This window comes from Physeter macrocephalus, chromosome 4 (assembly GCF_002837175.3).
Source record: "Physeter macrocephalus isolate SW-GA chromosome 4, ASM283717v5, whole genome shotgun sequence".
Classification (NCBI taxonomy): Eukaryota; Metazoa; Chordata; class Mammalia; order Artiodactyla; family Physeteridae; genus Physeter; species Physeter macrocephalus.
In genome coordinates this window covers 145,273,057-145,294,397 of record NC_041217.1, presented here as the reverse complement: position 1 = coordinate 145,294,397, position 21,341 = coordinate 145,273,057, and the positions used below count along the sequence as shown (strand labels likewise).

General features: G+C 39.7%; 2 protein-coding genes across 9 annotated transcripts in view; one reads left to right on the top strand and one right to left on the bottom strand.

Annotated features, from left to right (window-relative positions):
• The window catches only part of STIL (STIL centriolar assembly protein), a 63,474-nt gene extending 59,991 nt beyond the window's left edge, over positions 1-3,483 (bottom strand). For 5 of the 7 annotated variants that reach the window (XM_055084637.1, XM_055084642.1, XM_028489413.2 and 2 more), the window contains exons 1-2: positions 3,399-3,483; positions 2,510-2,613 (exon numbers count right to left, since the gene is read on the bottom strand). The gene's annotated coding sequence lies outside the window, so the exon portion shown is untranslated. Of the gene's footprint in view, positions 1-53; positions 236-2,509; positions 2,614-3,398 lie in introns of all 7 variants that reach the window. The other 2 variants (XM_055084638.1, XM_055084639.1) reach the window with 2 other exon arrangements.
• The window catches only part of CMPK1 (cytidine/uridine monophosphate kinase 1), a 33,413-nt gene continuing 15,339 nt past the window's right edge, over positions 3,268-21,341 (top strand). Inside the window, exon 1 of one of the 2 annotated variants that reach the window (XM_024119928.1) lies at positions 3,268-3,582. In XM_024119928.1, the coding sequence (XP_023975696.1) occupies positions 3,412-3,582 (171 nt within the window). In that variant the 5' untranslated portion in view covers positions 3,268-3,411. The remainder of the gene's footprint in view (positions 3,583-21,341) is intronic. The other variant, XM_024119927.3, reaches the window with a different exon arrangement.

The following is a 21,341-nucleotide window of genomic DNA, read 5'->3' as shown; positions in this document are numbered from 1 at the left end:
TATTTGTTGTACTAAGTGGGAAGAGACCTTGGATCAGGAACTTACTTTCTTACCTGTTACCCTTTGGTAACATGAAGACTTTGGATTTAGGAACTCTACAGTTCCTTTCAACCTTGATGTGCTCTGCTTTTTAAACGAGATAATGCCAACTCTATAGCAACAACAACAAGCTGAATTCCAGCTCCTGCTGCTTACTGGCTGGCTGTCTTCAGACAACTTTTGGCTTTGGTTTCATCTGCAAAATGAGAATAATAGTAACACGTATGTCACTAAATTGATAAGATAGTAGCTATGACAGGTGTCATAAACAAGGAAAAAAAAGGACTATTTTGAAGCTATATGAATAATACATTATTAATAAGACTTCTCTAGCTATGATAATCAGAGATATTCCACTCCTTCTTCCATGATGGGAAGGGAAAGGTAGAAACGTGGAAAGGAAGAAAGCAGGAACTGAAGGGAGAACGGATTAGAGGGGCAAAGAAAGAGGGTGGGGAGAAGAAAAGGAAAAGAGAAGTCGATGGGGAGAAGGGGAGGAAGTTAGAAATGGTAAAAGAAGGGGAGGGGAATGGAAATAAGTAAAATAAAAAAGAGTGGAGGGCTTCCCTGGTGGCGCAGTGGTTAAGAATCTGCCTGCCAACACAGGGGACACGGGTTCGAGCTCTGGTCTGGGAAGATCCCACGTGCCTCAGAGCAACTAAGCCCGTGCGCCACAGCTACTGAGCCTGCGCTCTAGAGCCCGTGAGCCACAACTGCTGAAGCCTGGGCGCCTAGAGCCCGTGCTCCACAACAAGAGAATTCACTGCAATGAGAAGGCGACGCACCACAATAAAGAGTAGCCCCCGCTCACCGCAACTAGAGAAAACCTGCGCACAGCAAAGAAGACCCAACACCGCCAAAAATAAATTAAATAAATTAAAAAATAAAAGAGTGGAGGAGTTGGGGGAAAAGATGGGGAAGAGGCTGAAAATACTGTGATGGAAGAGGAAAGGGGCAGTGCAGGGAAAAGGAGAGTGATGGTAGCCAGACAGAAGGCTGTACCACTATCCTCCTCTCCTGTTTGTATCCCTTCCTGGCACTCTGCCCTCAACAACTTAGTTTCTCTCTTGTAGTCTCTCTCTTCACGCCAATATTATCTCACTTAAACTTCTACTTGGATAATAAATTGAACACCCTGGCCTCTCAGTTCTAATAACAGGGTGTGCATCTGCTTCACTCTTCCACTCCCATGGGCTCACCCTGGATTTCAGCATCAGCAGAAACTCAGAATCTCTGATACCTCAGTTCCAAATATCCCACTCAGACCACCAGCATCTGTACTGCCTGCCTGTTCACGTGCTCAAGTACTCCACTGCAACCATTCTTTGACATCAATACTTCTAATACCTTGGCCCCTTTCCTGGCTCCCCTCCACATCCCCACTATTAGCCCTCACATGCCACCATTTGCTTTTCTGTATGATTTTGATTCTGCAAACATCATCATAAACATTCTCTTGCAAACACTCCCTTAGTCTTCTCTCCCTCTGTTGTACTTCCCTGGCAAAACCCCAATCCCAGATGAACTCAACAGTCTGCCTTCTCTCTGCCTGCACCTGAACAGTCAAATATCTTCAATTATTTTAAACCTATGGTCTCAAAAACCAGATGAGCTCTTAATACTTCCCAGAAGTCCTACTGATTAGTTTTCTTTAGAAAAACACATTTTCCACTCTCAAAGATGTCTATTTCATACCTTCTCTCTCTCAAATATCCTAGTCCCTTCTCCTTCCCCTCAGGTAATATTGCCCTTTCTTTACTGAGAAAATAGAAGTTATCAGACAGGAACGCTTCCTACCTTCAAACCTTCCTGTGACTCTACCCTTCTTGTAACTCCTGTTACAAATGAACATCTTCCTCTCTAAGACCTTTTAAGTCATCTAAGGCCCTCCATGTGCCCTTTGGACCTGCCCTTCTGATTTTTCTTCTCAAGGGGTTACCTTTCTTCCTTTCTGTCAAATCATTCCTGGCGGCTTAAATACAAGCTTGAGTACAGCATTGACCAATAGAACTTTTTGTGATGACAGAAAGGTTCTGCATGTGTGCTGTCTAATACAATTTCCACTAGCCACATGTGACTACTGAGCTCTTGAAATGTTATTGTGACTGAGGAACTGAATTTTTAATTGTTCTTAATGTAATTAATTTAAATTGCCACATGTGGCTAGGGGCTACCATATTAGACAGCATGGCCCCTATCTCCCATCCTAAATGAACTTTGCCTTGACCCTTATTCTCAGTATTGTTTTCATTTACTCATCTCCTATCCACTCCTTTTTCAATCGGGATTCAAATTAGATATAGTGTGTGATTTGCTTTGGGCAGAACTGTAGAGTTCATAAGTCTCCCTGTACCAAATCCAATTTATCTGTACTCATTTGTTTTTAACAGTGTTCACTACTACACCACCACAGTCCCACCCCAAACACTCTCTTTGCTGGAACACCACATTCTCCTGGTTTTCCTCTTACCTTTCTGGCTCTGCCTTCTCAGGTTCCTCCTCCTCTCTCCACCTTTTAAAGGTCTGTTCACTAAGACTCATTCCTTGGACTCCTTTTGTTCTCAAGATTTTTCCCTAATGCAAGGGGCAGGGAAATGGAGTTATAGTTAAAAGGGCTTCCCATTGCAATTAGAATATAATCCAAACTCCTTTCCTTAACCAAAGGGCCTGACTGATCTGCCGTGCGCCAAACTCTCCCACCTTTCATTCCCTCCTTCGTTTCACACAGCTCTGCTCTCACTGGCCTTTCAATTGCTCTAACAGTTGAAAGTTTTAGGTTTTTTGCACTCGCCTTTTCTCTCTTTGTGGGACACTCTATCCCAGTCTTTGCCTAGTTTTGCTCTTTGCTATCCTTAGGACTTGGCTTCTATGTCACCTCTTCAGAGGTCTACCTTACCCAAATTACATTCATCTCTTGTTATTCCTCCATTTGGTTCCTTCAAAGCCGATATTGCTATTTCATTTATTTATTCGTGTGTTGACTTGTTCAGGTCGGCTGCCTAGCCCCTGGAATTTAAACTTGCGAGCAGGGACAATGGGCTTTGCTCTGTCGTGGGTCACATCCCAGACGCCAGCACAGGCCCGACACCAGGAGGCTCAGGATAAAGGACCCGCGGACCAAAAGAATCAATGAGCCGGCAGAAGGGCGGGGAGGACGCGAGCGCGGCCCCGCGTGGGGGACGTAGGGGCGCGGCCAACGAGCGAGCAGTGGAAGCCCGCCCCTTCCGGCCGCGGCGCGGACGCTTCGGCAGCCACGGCGGCTGGACCGCGGCTGGCGCCGGCTTGGCCCGCCCCCTTTTCCGTGCCCCGCTCCCGCTCCAACGCCTGCCCGGCTGCTGTCAGCTGTATCAGCGTCCTACCGAGCCACGGTGCATGCTTCGCCGCTGCGGCCGCCGGCTGCTGTACGTCCTAGGCCTTAGCTTCCCGCTGCTGACCGGCCGGCCGCTTTTCCTCTGCCCGCACCGCCTCATGAGGCCGCAGGTCGTGTTCGTCCTCGGCGGTCCCGGCGCCGGCAAGGGGACCCAGTGCGCCCGCATCGTCGAGGTGAGGCCCGGGCAGCCGGCGGCTCCCTGTGCTTGACCGGACGCCGGGCGGGCCCGGCCCGCACCGCGCGGCTGTCCGCGCCTCCCCCACGCGCCCCCCCCACCGCCCCCGGAGCCGCGGACTACGAGTCCAGGCGACCAGCGCACCGCCGGCGTGGCGGTGGTTCGAGGGTCCGCCGGCGCGCGGCATGTCGGGACTGGTAGTCCACGTCCGCCCGCCTCGGGGGGGACCCAGAAAGGAGGGGGACCGCTTGGGATCGCTTTGTTCCTGCGCCCGTCTTTCCTTACATTTTGGGGACCAAGTTCGTCTCGAGAGTGGGCTGGGAGAGGGATCCCGGGAGGGTCCGCTTCCGGGGACCCCAGCGCGCAGAGGTCAGTGTGTCGCTGGTTGTGGGGCGGCCGGAGGCGGCAGCAGCGTCGATTTGGGTTAGAGGCTGGGTGCGCCCACCGCTGCCTGAAGGGGAGACCGGTTTTTCCACCACGCCCATTCCTGCAGGCCCTCTAAACTCTGAACCGTCTACTAATTGGTCTTTATCCTAGAAAGGAACCCCGGGCGACAGGGAGTTACTTTAGGTGTTCTGAACCCGTCCAAGTCAGTACCAGCCCTGAGGCTCAGCCCGGTTTGGTGTGGTTGGAAAATGCCGTGGAGTATGAGATCAAACTTCAGCCTCTGGCCCTGCTGCCAACTTACACTTAGTCCATGGCCAAGTCACTTCCTCTCTCCGAGTCTCGGTTGCCCCCACTAGAACAGTAGAGGCTGTGGACACAGATTTAAACTCAGTATGAAATGCCTCCCAAGTCTAAAGTGGTGTTACGTTTTTTTTTCTTTCCCCAAAGCGTGGTAAGGTTAATGGTTCAATTCCGTTAACATTTTTCGAACAGATACGTGGTTAGCTGCAGTGTGGGTGAAAGGCTTATTGGAGAATCTGGGGAATGTTTGGGAGAGAAGGAAAACAAGATATCTAGAAACAGAAGAGGAGACCAGTAGTGCTGTAAAACACCAAAGAATCTTTGTGAAACTCGGTGACCAGCAAAAGTTTTGACCCAGAAGTTCTAAAATAGTTTCCTCTTTTCCAGGATATGGCTTTTATTAGCTTTGGGATTTTACTCCTCTCCCAGGTTCATACAGCCCACTCCTATATTTTATTCTCTAAAGAGCATCCAGAAAAAGTCGGATGGTAGCATCTTCATTATGTGTTTTACAGCTGTATTTATAATTGTTGATCATTTGTAAGACTGTAAGTGGAGCTAATTCAACCAAAAAATACATAAATATTTTTCTCCTTATTTTTGTTCGTTCTTTTCACTTTTTAAAAGACATGACAATTGGATGGTTTCAGGTTTTTGTTGTATATATGAAATAACTCTTACATGTATAAATAGCATAGTAGGGGAAGGAGAAAAGACTTTATATTTGTTTGTTTTTTTATTTTTATTGAAGTATAGTTGATTTACAATGTTCTGTCAGTTTCAGGTGTACAGCAAAGTGAATCAGTTATACATATACATATATCCACTCTATTTTAGATTCTTTTCCCATATAGGCCATCACAGAGTATTGAGTAAAGTTCCCTGTACTATACAGCAGGTCCCTATTAGTTATCTGTTCTATACACAGTAGTGAGTAAATATCAATCCCAATATCCCAATTTATCCCTCCCCCTCCCTTCCCCCCTGGTAACCATAAGCTTGTTTTCTACATCTGTGACTCTATTTCTGTTTTGCAGATAAGTCCATTTGTACCATTTTATAGATTCCACATGTAAGAGATATATGATACTTGTCTTTCTCTGTCTGACTTACTTTACTCATTATGACAATCTCTAGGTCCATCCATTTTGCTACAAATGACATTATTTCATTCTTTGTTATGGCTGAGTAATATTCCATTGTATATGTAAACCACATCTTCTTTTTCCATTCCTCTGTCAAGGACATTTAGGTTGCTCCCATGTCCTGGCTATTGCAAATAGCACTGCAGTGAACATTGGGGTGCATGTATCTTTTTGAATCATGGTTATCTCTAGATACATGCCCAGGAGTGGGATTGCTAGATCACATGGTAGCTCTGTTTTTAGTTTTTTAAGGAACCTCCATACTGTTCTCCATAGTGGGTGTACCAATTTACATTCCCACCAACAGTGTGGGAGGGTTCCCTTTTCTCCATACCCTCTCCAGCCTTTATTGTTTGTGGATTTTTTGATGATGGCCATTCTGATGTGTGTAAGGTGATACCTCACTGTAGTTTTATTTTACATTTTCTAATAATTAGCAATGATGTAATGATGCTTTTTAGCCATCTGTATGTCTTCTTCGGAGAAATGTCTATTTAGATCATCCGCCCATTTTTTGATTGGGTTGTTTGTTTTTTTAATATTGAGCTGCAGGAGCTGTTTGTATATTTTGGAGATGAATCTGTTGTTGGTCGCTAATATTTTCCTCCATTCTGAGGGGGAAAAGACTTTACTAGAGTCAAACAGATATGGGTTCAAACCCTAACTGTTCCATTTACTATCTCTTTAGTCCCAGCGAAGTTGTTGTTTTACCTTGGGTTCCTCTGTAAGAAGGAAGAAATAATACTTGTCTGGCATGGTATTTATGAATATGAAATGAGGTAAAATATCTGGCATGTATAGATGCAAATAATTTTTTCCTCTGTTTTAGAGTTCCTGTTCTTAATTTTTGAGATTGGTTGTTTTTACTTTGAAGTGCACTGTAGTTTTACTTTTTAAAAATTGGTTTATGACTGATGTATTGGAATGTATTTAAATATTTTGATTTTGAATCATAATGTGACTTTAAGTGTTCACAGCCAAACTGATAATACCCATATTACTCCACTGGGTTACAAATAATCTCCACATTCTGTAACTAGTATTTATTCTTTACTCTGTTTGATAATGGTGGATAATATTTTAAACCTGTTAATTAAGAATTATAAGATTTCCATGATGAGATATGTTCTATAATGTATTATCTTATTCTTTAAGGTTTCAACACTTATATGAGCTTAAATTCAACTGTTTTCTTACAATTCCAAATAGCTTATAATTCAGTAGTTGCTGTCTTCTAGTGGATTAAACAATGGAATGTCTATGGGCAGTTAAGTCAGAGGATTTTTTGTTTTGTTTTGTTTCTTTTGTGAGTCTCTTGCATTTTGACTCAATGTTTTATTATCCAGGCAAATGTAAGCTGAATCCCAAACGATTGTAATTTTTGGAGCTAATTTTTTTCTGTAGGGGAAAAGTTATATAAATCAAGGTTAAATTTCCCAACTATCATGCCATTACTAATTTAGCTAACAGGATACCTGAAATGTGGCTGAAACAGAATTGTTTCTTTGGGAAGATTACATTAATTTCCAACTCAGGCCACCAGAAGTACATCTTTGGACCCTTGCTACAGAACCTGAGAATATCTGGCCCTCTGATATCCTGGGACATTGCAGTTATGGTTGAGGGTGTCACCAGAGGGAAGCTGTTGCTTGTTTTTTTTGTTTTTTTTTTTCTAGCTGTGAATTCTACCTGTGCTACTTGCTCTCCCAGACCTTGAGGAAGAAAAGGCAAATCTGATGCAGCATCTTCTCAAAGTGTTGTGAACTGGAAAGGAAAGGTTTGAGGGAGGCTTTGAGATTGAATTTTGCCCATTTAGTTGAACTGATCTTTTTCAGTTTTGTTTTATTTTCTAACTAATTTTTAAGTCTGTCTTCTCATACTCAAATTTGTTTTTGAAAATTAGCCATTTTCTAAATCAGTGCAATCAGGAGTCAAGTGCTCATAGTGGAGTTATTATTGTGGAATAACTTGTGACTAAAAAATCATGATGGAAGATACCGTGTCATTTTTGAATTTTTTAAATTAAGCTTTATATTGTTTTGGCCCAAGAAAAATTATGCTGCTATAACCTAAACTTGTCTGAAAATAACAACCACAGTTTTGCATGTGTTAGCTGGGATATTTAAACCTACTCTCTTTTAAAGATGGTGAACATTCTGCTTAAATGAACAATTATGCTAAAGTTTATATCCATGCCAAATTGCTTTCTGTAGCACCCCAGAAGCATTTTTATCATCTTGTGTTTTAACTTCCTCCAGGACCTGTATGGGTAACTTATACATTGTATCCTACCTGCTATGCTTAGAAAGTTTTGGGTGATACTGACTTTATATAGAAATAAGAAATTTGCTTTTATTTATCTTTTTGTCTCTAGTGTTGAACATTGTGCCTGACATATAGGTGCTTAATAAGTATTCTTTGAATGAATATATAGCATACCAGTTTGTCCTGAAGATATAAAAAAATTTAAAATTCGGTCTCCAGGGGGCGCCCAAGGAGCAGTTAGTACTCTCATTTTCAGGACCAGAAGTATTTGAATGAAACCTCTGTTTTACTCTGATTTCTCATGTAACACTTCAGTTTACTCAGTGAATAAATGGTATAGTTGTAAAAATCTGATGAGCATTCTAAAATTTTTAAGCTCCTGATTACAAATCCCTAAAGCAGACTACCACTCATTAAAGAAATGAGATAGGAAGATCCACTGGACATTAAGCTTGCTTCAGAACAGGCCTTTCTCCTTTCACAAGGAGAAAGGATGGGCTGGAGTAAGAGATAGGTTTTTTGGGTTTTTTTGTTTTTTTCAAAGGAAAGTTTAAATTATCCGTAAAAGAGAGTCCATAGAATCCTCAACTCTCCTGAAGCACCACCTTTTCATTAAGGTAATAGTAACGTGGGATTTTTGTTGTTGTTGTTAAGAATTTGGAGGAGGGGAGACTATGTTCAGATTATTTACTATTCTTACTTTTGAAAACTTCATTTTTTTCTTTCCATTTTAAGTTACAATAGTAACATATATTTGTTGGTGACCTCTAACCCTGAGGTCACCAGTATTAACTGTCTGGTATTAACTCTTTCTCAATATTTTTACAAATAAAAGTGCATATAGTTACCTTTTTTACCTCCAAATGGGGTTATTCTGGTTTTTTTTTGTACTGAATGTATCATGGCTATCCTCTCAGGCCTCTACACATAGACTTAACTCATTTTTATTAGTAGCTGCAGAATAGTCCGTAATATGGATGTTACCATAGCATAATTGTATCATTCCCCCATTGATGGACATTCAGGGTAGTTTTCAGGAAATTATTCTGCTATTGCAAACCGTGCTTCAATAAATTTCCTTGTAAATATAATATTGCATATGGATGCTTTTATTTTTGCAAGCAAAATTCCTAAAAGTGGGATTGCTAAGTCAGAAGATAAGTGCATTTTTAATTTTAATTAATAATTGTTTGATGACTTTTCAAAAACATTATACTTACATTTCTATCAGCAGTTGTATGCTTTTTTTTTTTACTAGCAGTGGTGATTATCAAATCATTTTAATTTTTAATTGTATCATTCCCCCATTGATGGACATTCAGGGTAGTTTTCAGGAAATTATTCTGCTATTGCAAACCGTGCTTCAATAAATTTCCTTGTAAATATAATATTGCATATGGATGCTTTTATTTTTGCAAGCAAAATTCCTAAAAGTGGGATTGCTAAGTCAGAAGATAAGTGCATTTTTAATTTTAATTAATAATTGTTTGATGACTTTTCAAAAACATTATACTTACATTTCTATCAGCAGTTGTATGCTTTTTTTTTTACTAGCAGTGGATGATTATCAATCATTTTAATTTTTTCAAATTTGTTAATCTCCTCTTCAAAGTTTTTCTGAGTAAATTATTCATTTTTTCCAAGAAGTCCATTAAGGTGAAAGGCATAATTAGACTTAAAAAAATTTCCCTTTACTTGTCGTTTATTCAGAAAACATTCTTTGAGAGCTAGGCACTGTGATAGTTGCTAAGGTGAATAAGACACAGACCCTAGTGTCAAAAGTTTACAGTGAGCTGTGAGATATGGAAGTTAAACAGTGACTATGACAGGACAGAGTGGTAAGTCCTATGACAGAAATATACACACAGACCATTTAGATAAGGGACATTTAAGTTACAGCTCAGTGGGTCAGGGAAGGCTTCCTGGGGGGCAGTGATATGTATGAGCTGAATTTAGGAGGACAGTAGGAAAGAAGCAGCCAGGAGATGTGGGGGAGTGGAGAACACTTAAAGCAGAGTTACCCTTGCATAGGGTAGTTGGAGGTTTCAATTCTGAGAAAAGGCTAAGGAGAGTAAACGGACACAAGTGAGACTGACCCAGAAAACACTTCCTAAATGCAAACTATTTGCTCTGTGTTGGGGGATACTGGCTTCTAGAGGTTCTCAATTTAGAGTAGAGATAAGACACATACTTAATAGAATTTCATGAGAAAAGATATGAAAGATTTTTGCAAATATTAAAGTTTAACATTAAATTGTTTTAAAATTGTTTATCAGGAGTTCCCTGGTGGCCTAGTGGTTAGGATTCTGGACTTTCACTGCCATGGCCTGGGTTCAATCCCTGGTCTGGGAACTGAGATCCCTCAAGCCGTGCAATGTGGCCAAAAAAAAAAACCCCAAAACTCTTTATCTTTTAGATTTGCCTCCCTAACTAGATTGTAATGTCTTCAAGGATGAGCACCCTGTCTTTTGCTCCTGTTCATTCTACTGCATGGTGTTTGAGGTGCCTACTTATCCTTCAGATCTTAACTTAATACAGAGATTCCCAAACATTCTCAGTTCATGGTCCCCTTAGTGTCTCAGTAATTTTTTTCACAAACACCTTAGTCCAGAATAAGTACCTAACAGTTGTATTTATTAAGTAATAGGATCCAAACAATACTTAATAAGTATTTTCTAACAACTTAGTAACTGTTTGAAGAAACAGTACATATACATTAAAAGAAGAAGTAGCAACTTTATTTCATTCTTATGTAACCACAATCACCTACTAATTGGATGTAAATGCCTGTTGGCACTGCCCAGTTTCTCATACCTTGGAATCAGGTTAGATGCTTCCATACTCATTTTATCTTCCACATTAATTTTCACGTGGTACTTATTTTTATCACAGCAACTGCCCACCAAAAAGTCAGCATCACAGAGATGTGTCTTCGAAAAGAATGTGCATGATCTAAAGTTGAAATTGTGAACTACCCTGAGCTGATAGTTCACATGATATCTAATAGATGTCCAGTGTTGCTCTGTTTCCCTTAAAAATGTAAACCCAGGGCATTCTTGTGAATTCGCTGCAGTGCTCCAGGGTACTTGGGCATTCAGTTTGGGAACCATGAGCTGAAAATGATTTCCTCAGTGAAACTGGCCCTCACATTTTTAGACTAGGTCAGATTTCTCTATTATGTGATCTCAAAGCACTTCAAAACATCTGTCAGTTTGTTTTTCTTTTGTCCTTTCAGTTTTTAATTCTGTTGTCCTTTATAACATTTATGTTTGTAGTTCACGTTTAATTTCATGATTATTGGATTGTCTCCCTCATTACACCATAAGCTCCATAAGGATGAGAACCTTAGATTTCTAAATTTACTCTTACATCTTCAGTGTCTAGTACAATGTCTGGCATAAATTGATGCTCAGTAAACATTTGTTAGGTAGATTTTGAAGCCAATCATACCTGGATTTCTGCCATTTCGTGCGTTATTTAAATTTTTGGCTCTTTGGTTTTCTCCCCTGAAAATTTGGGATATTAATCTACTTTACAGGGTGATTATGAGGATTAGCCAAGAGAATCCATGTAATAAAATGTCTGGCACAGTGCTTACTTTGTGTTTGGCACTTCATATATGTTAGCATATCTCCTTGCTTATTCTGTGCTTATCTATAAATAGTCAATGAAAGAAATATCTTGAGCAGCGTCAGTAGCTACACTTCGGTGGTCATTCTTAGTCAGTAGACCGAAGAAAAATTGATTTGCAAGGATATGAACAAATGTCAAAGTGTCATACCAGTGTATTGTCTACTAGGCAGTTTGTAGAGTTCAGACTCCGGAGTTAGACTGTCTGGGTTTGAATCTTATCGTAACACCTACTATGTGTGAGATCTTAGCAAAGGTTTAGTCTCTCTATGCCTCAATTTCCTCATCTGTAAAATGGGAACAATAATATATAGTATCTACCTCAGAGGGGTGTTGTGAGGACTAAATGAGCTAATGTATGTAAAGTACTTAGAGCAGTGCCTGGCATGTGATAATTCCTATATAAATGTTAACTATTATTTTTATTATTATCATCATCATCTTACTTTTTCTGTGTTAGTTTTGCCTGCCCTTCTGCCACCCCTAGCTCGACCTTCTTTTGACTTGCTTAAGATTTTTTTCCTTCCTGATTTATTCCTTCGTACTTTGGAAGCTATACAATCTGTTTTTAGTGGTTACCCTAGAAATTTTAAGCACACATATTATTTAACTTAAGTCTAATATTAATATTTTTACTCTCCCCCAAACAATACAAATACCTTAGGACACTTAACTCTATTTTCTATCCTATTGTTTTTTTTAGGATTTTAATTCTATATTGACTTTTTTTTTAATCCCCGCAAATGACCTGTTAATGTTTTATAACAAATGTTTGTTTAGAATAAGTTACATACATACCATTTTCTTTACTAACCATTTATTTTTGCACCTCAGATCTACCTTCTGAGATCATTTTCTTTCTTGAAGTATATCCTTTAGAAGGTTCTTTAATCAGTATGGGCTTGTGGTTAGGAAATTTTGCTGTATTCTTTACATGGTAGGTTCTTTTTTCCTAGTTCAAGCACCTAGGGTATCATCCTTCAGAGGTCCTGACTTTATGTGGACCTCATTGATCTGACCTCCAATCCTATTTATGTCTCAGTCTTTGTCTCCTTTCCCCTCTCTGTGGCTGATTAAATCCTGGGCTCTAGCCACCTGTGATTCGGGGATGGGCAAAGTCCCCAGGGCAGCCATAGCTCCAGCACTCTCTCGCTCCTCTGGATTTGTGCTTTCTTGATTTATCTGAATTTGAGTTACTCCTTTAATTTTTGGCCAGTTCAGTCATAGGTTAAAAAATAATAATAATAAAATTATATATTAATAAATAGACAAATATTAGAGATTATATATATATCCAACTACATGGGTGTGCTGTGCTGGGAGGGGTTTCTCTCTCTTTTTTTAAATAAGTTTTATTTATTTATTTATGGCTCTGTCGGGTCTTCGGCGCGAAGGCATTCTCCAGTTGCGGCAAGCGGGAGCTGTTCTTCATTGTGGTGTGCGGGCTTCTCATTTCGGTGGTTTCTCTTGTTGTGGGGCACGGGCTCTAGGCGCACGGGCTTCAGTAGTTGTGGTTCGCGGGCTCTAGAGTGCAGGCTCAGTAGTTGTGGCGCACGGGCTTAGTTGCTCCGTGGCATGTGGGATCTTCCCGGACCAGGGCTCGAACCCACGTCCCCTGCATTGGCAGGCGGATTCTTAACCACTGCACCACCAGGGAAGTCCTGGGAGGGGTTCCTCTGAATGAATGTATATATTCCACCCCCATCAAAATTAGACGCCTCTACCTAAGTCTGCCCTAGCTCAGAACACCTCTTCAGTGTCAGTTCTTCCCCTTATTCTTACTCCCATTGAAATCTACTTGATTTACATCCTTTGGATTAAAGTTTTAGTGATGGTAATCGATTAAACACCACATCCTAGTTAAGATGCTAATAGGAGAGGACTGTAGTCACGAAAGACCTCCGAAAGTCACATAGGAGTACAGTATTTTAATGGTTGTCCTCCTAAATTGAAATTGAGAGCATTTCAGAGAAACCACTCTAGTAGTGGGACTTTCAGACTAGATAAGAGAGAAAAGGTGGAGACAGGGGATAACCATCTTACTCTTTGTGTCATGTTAGCTTGATCACACTGACTCTTGCTAACCTTAAAGCTAGTACTTTTAGCCCAGTTGCCATATGAGAATGTGGACATTAAGGACATTTTTATAGACTGAACATGTGATAAGAGCATTTAGAACTTAATAGAGAACAGGTGTGACTGAACATACTGTTTGCCGACAGTTTCCTGCTGCTGGTGAACAAAGCTAACCAAACAGCACTTTGGTAAAGGAGGAGGCCCCAGTTATTACATACCATTCTTAGAAACTTTCACTTTGAGGAACTGGGTCCCCAAAAAAACACATGTTCCGTGCTTGGTTTCCATCAGTTATCTCCAGAAGACAGGTAAGTTGGTTCCATTTATCATTAGGGTATATTCTATACCAACAAGCAATTGAATATGCTTAGTTTGGGGCTCTACAAAAGATTGCTTCTTTGCTCACTTTGTGTTTGGAATTTCCATGATGTATTAGTCATTGATGTTTGCCACTGAAAAGTTCTATGTGTTTAATTTAACCCATAAGACTTTAAGTATAATTAGATAATAACATGAATTTCTGTTCTCTTGGTGTCTACTGGGAGTAAAGAGACAGTCCAGAAGATGTTTTATTGATATTATGTAATTGGGAATTGACTTGATGGCTAATTTAGGTTTTTAAATGGGAAATTTTTATTTGCTGCTTATTTAATGATTATTGGGTGGGGCAAGTGGAAATGGAAATGGTGTCACAAGTGGAGAAAGGCAAGAACGAAGCAAACAAAGGATGGTCAGAATCTGGCTGAATGGTGGGTCAGATATGCCTGGCTCTGTGTGTGGATAAAGTTCCTGATCTTTTCTCCATGCTAGGATACAACAAAATGATAAAGTCCATGAACTTGGAGTCTCCTTTTTTATTTCCACCAGCAGATTCTGTCATGCGAAGGCCGTAGTAGCTTAATGGCAGGATTCTGTATTTCCATGTCTGTCACCTAGGAATTACCTCAGAGGCCCACTGTGGAATAATCGTCACTGAGAGTCAGGAGACCTGGGTTCAAGTGCCAGTTTCCTCTCTGCTAACTAGCGAGTCAGCTTATCTCAGTTTCCCCTTTCATAAAATGAGGGGTATGGAAATAGGTGGTCTTGCCAGCCCTAAAACAGTTCTGTATACTGAAACTTCATTGTTAGATAGTATTGTAATCCTATGTAGTCACATTCAAGAGGCATGTTATCCAATCACTATGAATATGTGTATCTTCTTTGCCATTCTATGCTGTATGAATGGGAGCACCAAGGAATTGTATTTAATAAATTCCCACTGTATTTCATGTTTACATAGAACTTCAGAGTGACAACAAAGAATGTGTAAAGGCAGGAAAAGGAATAGTTTTTTGAAGTAGAACAGTTGCGTATGTATGAATTTTTTTAAATTAAAAATATTTAAGAAATGGGACATTGGAGCCAACTTTCTTACAATATAGCATAGTAGTAGAAAGAATGTAGACTTTGAAGTCAGTTGTTAGTTCACATCTCAGTCTAACACCTGTGGCTATGTTGCTTAACTTTTCTGATTGTGTTATATTCATTTGTAAAGTGATGACAATAATAACTTCACTAGGTTGTTATAAAGATGAAACAGCATAATGCTTCTACAGTGTTCAGCACAGTACATGGCACTCAGTAAACTTGTAAAGGCTAGCATTATTTTAGAAAAGATCTACAGTGAAGAGATCAAAGGGTAATTTAGATTAAAGTAGTTTGGGGGAGCATTGTATTCCTATTGTTTACTACAGCATAAGGAAATGATTACCCACACTAATCAGTTTATAGATTTTTAAAAACCCAGGATGGTATTTTAGAGTTTATCAAATATGAAAGGTCTTTCTACTTAGAGAAAATGTTTGAAGTTAACTTAGATTTAAAAATCCTAGAAAGGGCAAGTGGATGTAAGGAAAAGTTTATAGTATACATGCTCTTTATATTCAAAATAGGTTACTAGTTGCCAGATGGAGCTAATGACCTAATGATCGGATAAGTTTCATAAGTTAAGCCTGTATATGTACCTTAACTGTCCTGTTATTAAAAATATGCATACTTTTACTTTTGGTTATTACTTTTTAAAAAAAATATTTATTTATTTATTTGGTTGCGCCAGGTCTTAGTTGCGGCTCATGGGCTCCTTAGTTGTGGCATGTGAACTCTCCGTTGTGACATGCATGTGGGATCTAGTTCCCTGACCAGGGATTGAACCTGGGCCCCCTGCATTGGGAGTGCAGAGTCTTAACCACTGCACCACCAGGGAAGTCCCACTTTGGGTTACTTTTTAATTATACAAGTAGTACACATACATTATAGAAAAATTAGAAAATACAGATGAGTAAAAAGAAGAGTGTAAAAATTACCAGTAATCTTACCATCCAGAGAAAACCACCATTAATCAATATTTGGGGACATATTTTTCCAGAGTTTTTTTTTTTTTTTTAAGTAGGCTCATACTCTGGAAACCTGCTTTTTACTTATAATAATATCACAAACATATCACCATGTTAATAAATGTACTTTTACCACATAATCTATATGATATTATACTCTGTAGATTACATACATTATTTAATTAATTGATGCCTTGTTTTGGAAATTTTTCTGATTTTTCAGAAGTTGTATTCTGTGTATTTTAAAAAATACTGGGAGATATAATTTATATACCATACAACTCATCCATTTAAAGTGTAGAATTCGGGACTTCCCTGGTGGTACAGTGGTTAGGAATCCGCCTGCCAATGCAGGGGACATGGGTTCGAGCCCTGGTCTCGGAAGATCCTACATGCTGTGGAGCAACTAAGCCTGTGCACCCCAGCTACTGAGCCTGCGCTCTAGAGCCTGCAAGCCACAACTACTGAAGCCCGTGTGCCACAACTACTGAAGCCCGCGCGCCTAGAGCCCGTGCTCCGCAACAGGAGAAGCCACCACAGTGAGAAGCCCCCACTTGCCACACTAGAGAAAGCCTGCACTCAACAATGAAGACCCAACACAGCCAAAAATTAATAAATAAATTTATTAAAATGAAATAAAATTTAAAAAGCGTAGAATTCAGTGTTTTTGGTATATTATGTTATTAATTTTTTTAATTTTGGTAAAATATATCATGAAATTTACCATTTTAACCACTTTAAGTGTACAGTTCAGTGGCATTAATTGCATTTAGAACATTGTGCGACCATCACCACGATTTCTAAAACATTTTCATCACCCCAAACAAAAACTCTATTAGGCAATAATTTCCCATTCTTCCCTTCCCCCAGCCCCTAGTAACCTCTAATCTACTTTTTGCCTCTGAATTTGCCTATTTTAGGTACTTCATGTAAGTGGAATCATACATTTGTCCTTTTTTTTTTTATGGCTTATTTCATAATGTTTTCAAGTTTCATCCATGTTAACATGTATCAGAACTTCATTCCTTTTTATGGCTGAATAATGTTTCATTGTATTTATTTATTACATTTTGTTTATCCATTCATCTGTTGTTGGCTTCCACCTTTCCGCTATTGTGAGTAATGCTACAGTGAACACTGGCATACAAGCATCTGTTTGAGTCTTTTGGGTATAGAGCTAGGAGTGAAATTGCTGGATCATATAATAATTCTGACTTGTTGAGGAACTGCCAAACTGTTTTCCACAGCAGCTGTACCATTTTACATTTCTATCCGTGATGTGTGGTTTCTTTATCCTCACCAACACTTATCATTTTATGTTTGTTTGATTATAACCACCCTACTAGGTGTGCAGTGGTATCGCATTGTGGTTTTGATTTGCGTTTCCTTAATGACTAATGCTGTGAGCATCTTTCATGTCTCACGTGTCCTTTTTTTTTTTTTTTTTTTTAAATAACCATCCTGAAGGGTGCACTGGCATCTCATTATGGTTTTGATTTGCATTTCCCTGATGACTAATGAGGAACTTTCCCATACTGGCCATCTGTATATCTTCTTTGGAGAAATGTCTGTTTGAATCCTTTGTCCTTTTTTTTTTCCCCCAGAATATTGCATTTAAAAAATTGTCTTTTGCAATTTTAAAAATTGGGTTATTTATCTTTTTATTGCTAAGTTGTAAAGTTTTAAAAATATATTTTTGGTATAAGTCACTTATCCAGATACATGATTTGTAAATATTTTCTCCCATCCTGTGGGTTGTCTTTTCATTTTCTTGGTAGTGTCCTTGGAAGCACAGAAGTTTTAAATTTTGATGAGGTCTGATATCTTGCACTTTAGAACATACAGTATGCTTTCTATTGCCTGTGGTGCAGAGATTAAAAGATTGATAAAGTGAGGCCAGAACTGTAAAAGAGGTATAACTGGTAAGTGTATTGTGCCTGGGACTGAGAGTTGAGGATGGAAGAGAGAGGAGATAGTGGTAGATGAAAAGGAAGAGTGGGAGCAACAGGTTCTTGTTAACTTCCTTGACTGATTCCAGGGCATAATTGGGTCCAAGTTTTTTTTGTTTTGTTTTGTTTGCAGTACGCGGGCCTCTCACTGTTGTGGCCTCTCCCGTTGCGGAGCACAGGCTCCGGACGCGCAGGCTCAGCGGCCATGGCTCACGGGCCTAACCGCTCTGCGGCATGTGGGATCTTCCCGGACCGGGGCACGAACCCGTGTCCCCTGCATCGGCAGGTGGACTCTCAACCACTGCGCCACCAGGGAAGCCCTGGATCCAAGTTTTAAGTCAGGCTAGAGAGGTGGGAGAGGTTGTCCATTTTGCATAATGGTTTCCAGCATTCTTCCTGTTGTGTAGTCATGGCAGGAAAGAAAGCTTTCCATTAAAATTTCCCATAAGCTTACCACTTTTTAGGACATTTCCTTTGTGTGAAGAAGTTAGATTCTAATCAAGAACTAGTAATCTCTTATATCCTGTTCTACATTATATAAATGGGTACAGTTGTCTATGGTCAACATTGAATCCCAGGCTGGGCTAGGATTTGATGGCTATACCATCAAAAATGTATATTCTTAGACTGACTTTAATTTTAGATTGAGAAAAATGTAATCATGAAGGTAAATTTTATACCAAAAAATTTTAGAAACATATACTATTTTTTAAAGCCAAATATTGATTTACTTAACACTTTCTCCTGTTAGCACAGGTTGATGGACAAAAAATGAAGATGATTCTTTGTTGTTTAAGCTAGATTAATTTTCTCTTTTTTTAAAAAAAATCAGTTGAGAGTGGTTGGCACAATAAAGTTCTGAAAGTGCTCCAAGGGGTCATTCTGGAGACTAGAAGTAGTGTGGGTACATTGTCTGTCATGGAGGTGTCATTTCCGGAACATCTTGCTTATAATTTTGAACTCTAGTGTCTAGAGTAAGGCTTCACTGAAATATGTTTCCTTTTAAACTTTTGCTGCTGTGCCTTTTGGATCCTCTCAACTGAGTATGTCTCTAAATTTCCATCTGTTTCTAGGCTATAAAACTGGACTGTTTTCTGTCTCCTTCTATAACTCTTGACTTCATGCCCATGCAGTGTGTTTTCAGTGTTGCTATATTATACTTTTGTTTCTCCTTTGTTTAAGGAATGGATCACTTTCCAGAGAAATTTTTATCTAAACATTTGACTTGATTTTTGCTGCTATTCTCTACAGTGATTTAGTTTTAAATTTTAAATAAGTTTGTGATTGTGCATGTACTATTTTTCTTTTTTCTTGAACTTAATTTTTTTTTATGTAGGGATTTTTATTCCTAATGTGAGGCAGTTCATTTTGCTGTTCTCTTAGGATTTGATATTAATAAAACACTTAAATCAACAGTCTTACTTTGTGATGCTGTATAAAAATTAAATTAATTAATTTAAATTTTAAAAAAACAGTTTTTGTGATATTTGCCATTTAGAGATGTGTGGATAGAATATATGCTTTTTTTTAAATTAAAAATTTAGTAAGTTTATATACATGTACATTGAGATTCAAACAATTCAAAAGTACATAAAGTAAAAAGTGAAAGTTCTCCTTAACCTTAGCCTACTCTTTTTTTTTTTTGGTTGCTTTGGGTCTTCATTGCTGCGCACGGGCTTTCTCTAGTTGGCAGTGGGCAGGGGCTACTCTTCGTTGCAGTGTGCAGGCTTCTCATTGCAGTGGCTTCTCTTGTTGTGGAGCATGGGCTCTAGGCGCGCGGGTTTCAGGAGTTGTGGCACACAGGCTCAGTAGTTGTGGATCGCGGGCTCTACAGCACAGGCTCTGTAGTGGCGCACGGGCTTAGTTGCTCTGCTGCATGTAGGATCTTCCCGGACCAGGGATGGAACCCGTGTCCCCTGCATCGGCAGGTGGATTCTTAACCACTGCACCTCCAGGGAAGTCCCAGCCTACCCTCCTTGTGTAATCACCTACCAATGTTTTTGTATGTGGCTTTCTGGTCCTCTTTTGATGTATTTATACACAGATGAAAATGCACGCATACAAACGTTGCCTATTGTTATTTTTTTGCTTAACAGTATACCTTGGATAGCTTTCCATATCAGAACATGCAGGGCTTCCCTGGTGGCGCAGTGGTTGCGAGTCCGCCTGCCGACGCAGGGGACACGTGTTCATCCGAAGCCTGTGCTCTGCAACGGGAGAGGCCACAACAGTGAGAGGCCCGCGTACCACAAAAGAAAAAAAAGAACATGCAGATCGCTCAACTCCATTCATAATATATACAATAATCTATTTAACTATTCATATATTTGTGGACATTTAGATTTTCTGTTTACAGATGATGCTGACGTAAACATTCATTACATATGTCTTTGTGCACATGTGCAACTATTTCAGTAGCACAGCTCCTACAAATGGAATTACTGAGCCAAAGGGTATGCAAACTTAAATTTTGTTAGACTCTGCCAAATTGCCCTCTAAGAAGGCCGAACCAATTTACAGTCCCACAGACTGTCAGGATGCTGGTTCTTCCCCACCCTTGCCATAGCCAGATATGTCTTTATTTTAACCAATCTGATGGGTGAAAAATGAAATCACATTGCTTTAATTTGCATTTTCATGATTACCAATAAGGTTGAGCATCTGTTCTTTTCTCTGAATTGTTTTTTCTTTGCCCATTTTTGTATTGAGCTCTTTTCTTTCTTAGTAGGATCTCTTTGTATACAACGTAGATTCCTATCACCTTTGTATGGTGAAAATATTTTCTCCCAAGCTGTTGCTTGTCATTTGGTTATATCTGTGATAAGTTTTTATTGTTCACGTGGTCAAACATAAATCTTAGATGTTTTGGTTCTTGTTTTGGAGTGTCTTTCTCTGTCTCAAGATTATCTTCCCCTGGTACTATCCTAGGGTTGTTTTTTGTGTTTTTTTTTGCGGTACGCGGGCCTCTCACTGCTGTGGCCTCTCCCGTTGTGGAGCACGGGCTCCGGACGCACACAGCCTCAGTGGCTCACGGGCCCAGCCGCTCCGCGGCATGTGGGATCCTCCCGGACCGGGGCACGAACCTGTGTCCCCTGCATCGCAGGCGGACTCTCAACCACTGCGCCACCAGGGAAGCCCCATGTTTTTGTTTTTTGCTTATATTGTATTGTTTTAGAACTCTAATTTACCTGGAATTTAGTTTTGCATATGATATGATGCAAGAGCCTAATTTTTTTTTCAGATGGGTAGCCGGTTGCATTGTATCATTTATTAAATAGTTCATCTTTTCCCCATTGATTTTTAGATGATGACTGTATCACTTATTGAATTCCCATTTATACTTGGGTCTGTTTCATGACTCTGTTGAATTTCATTTTTCCGTTTGTCTATTTTTACACCAGTATCATGCTGTTTTAATTACTGTAGCTTTATAATATTTTATGCCACCTGGTAGGACAAGTTCCCATTTGTAGTTGTTAATATTATATTTTCGAATTTGGTCATTCTCTCACATTTACCCTTCCTGATAAACTTGAGAATCAACTCATCAAGTTTCATTAAAAAATAAATAATCGGGCTTCCCTGGTGGCACAGTGGTTGAGAGTCCGCCTGCCGATGCAGGGGACACAGGTT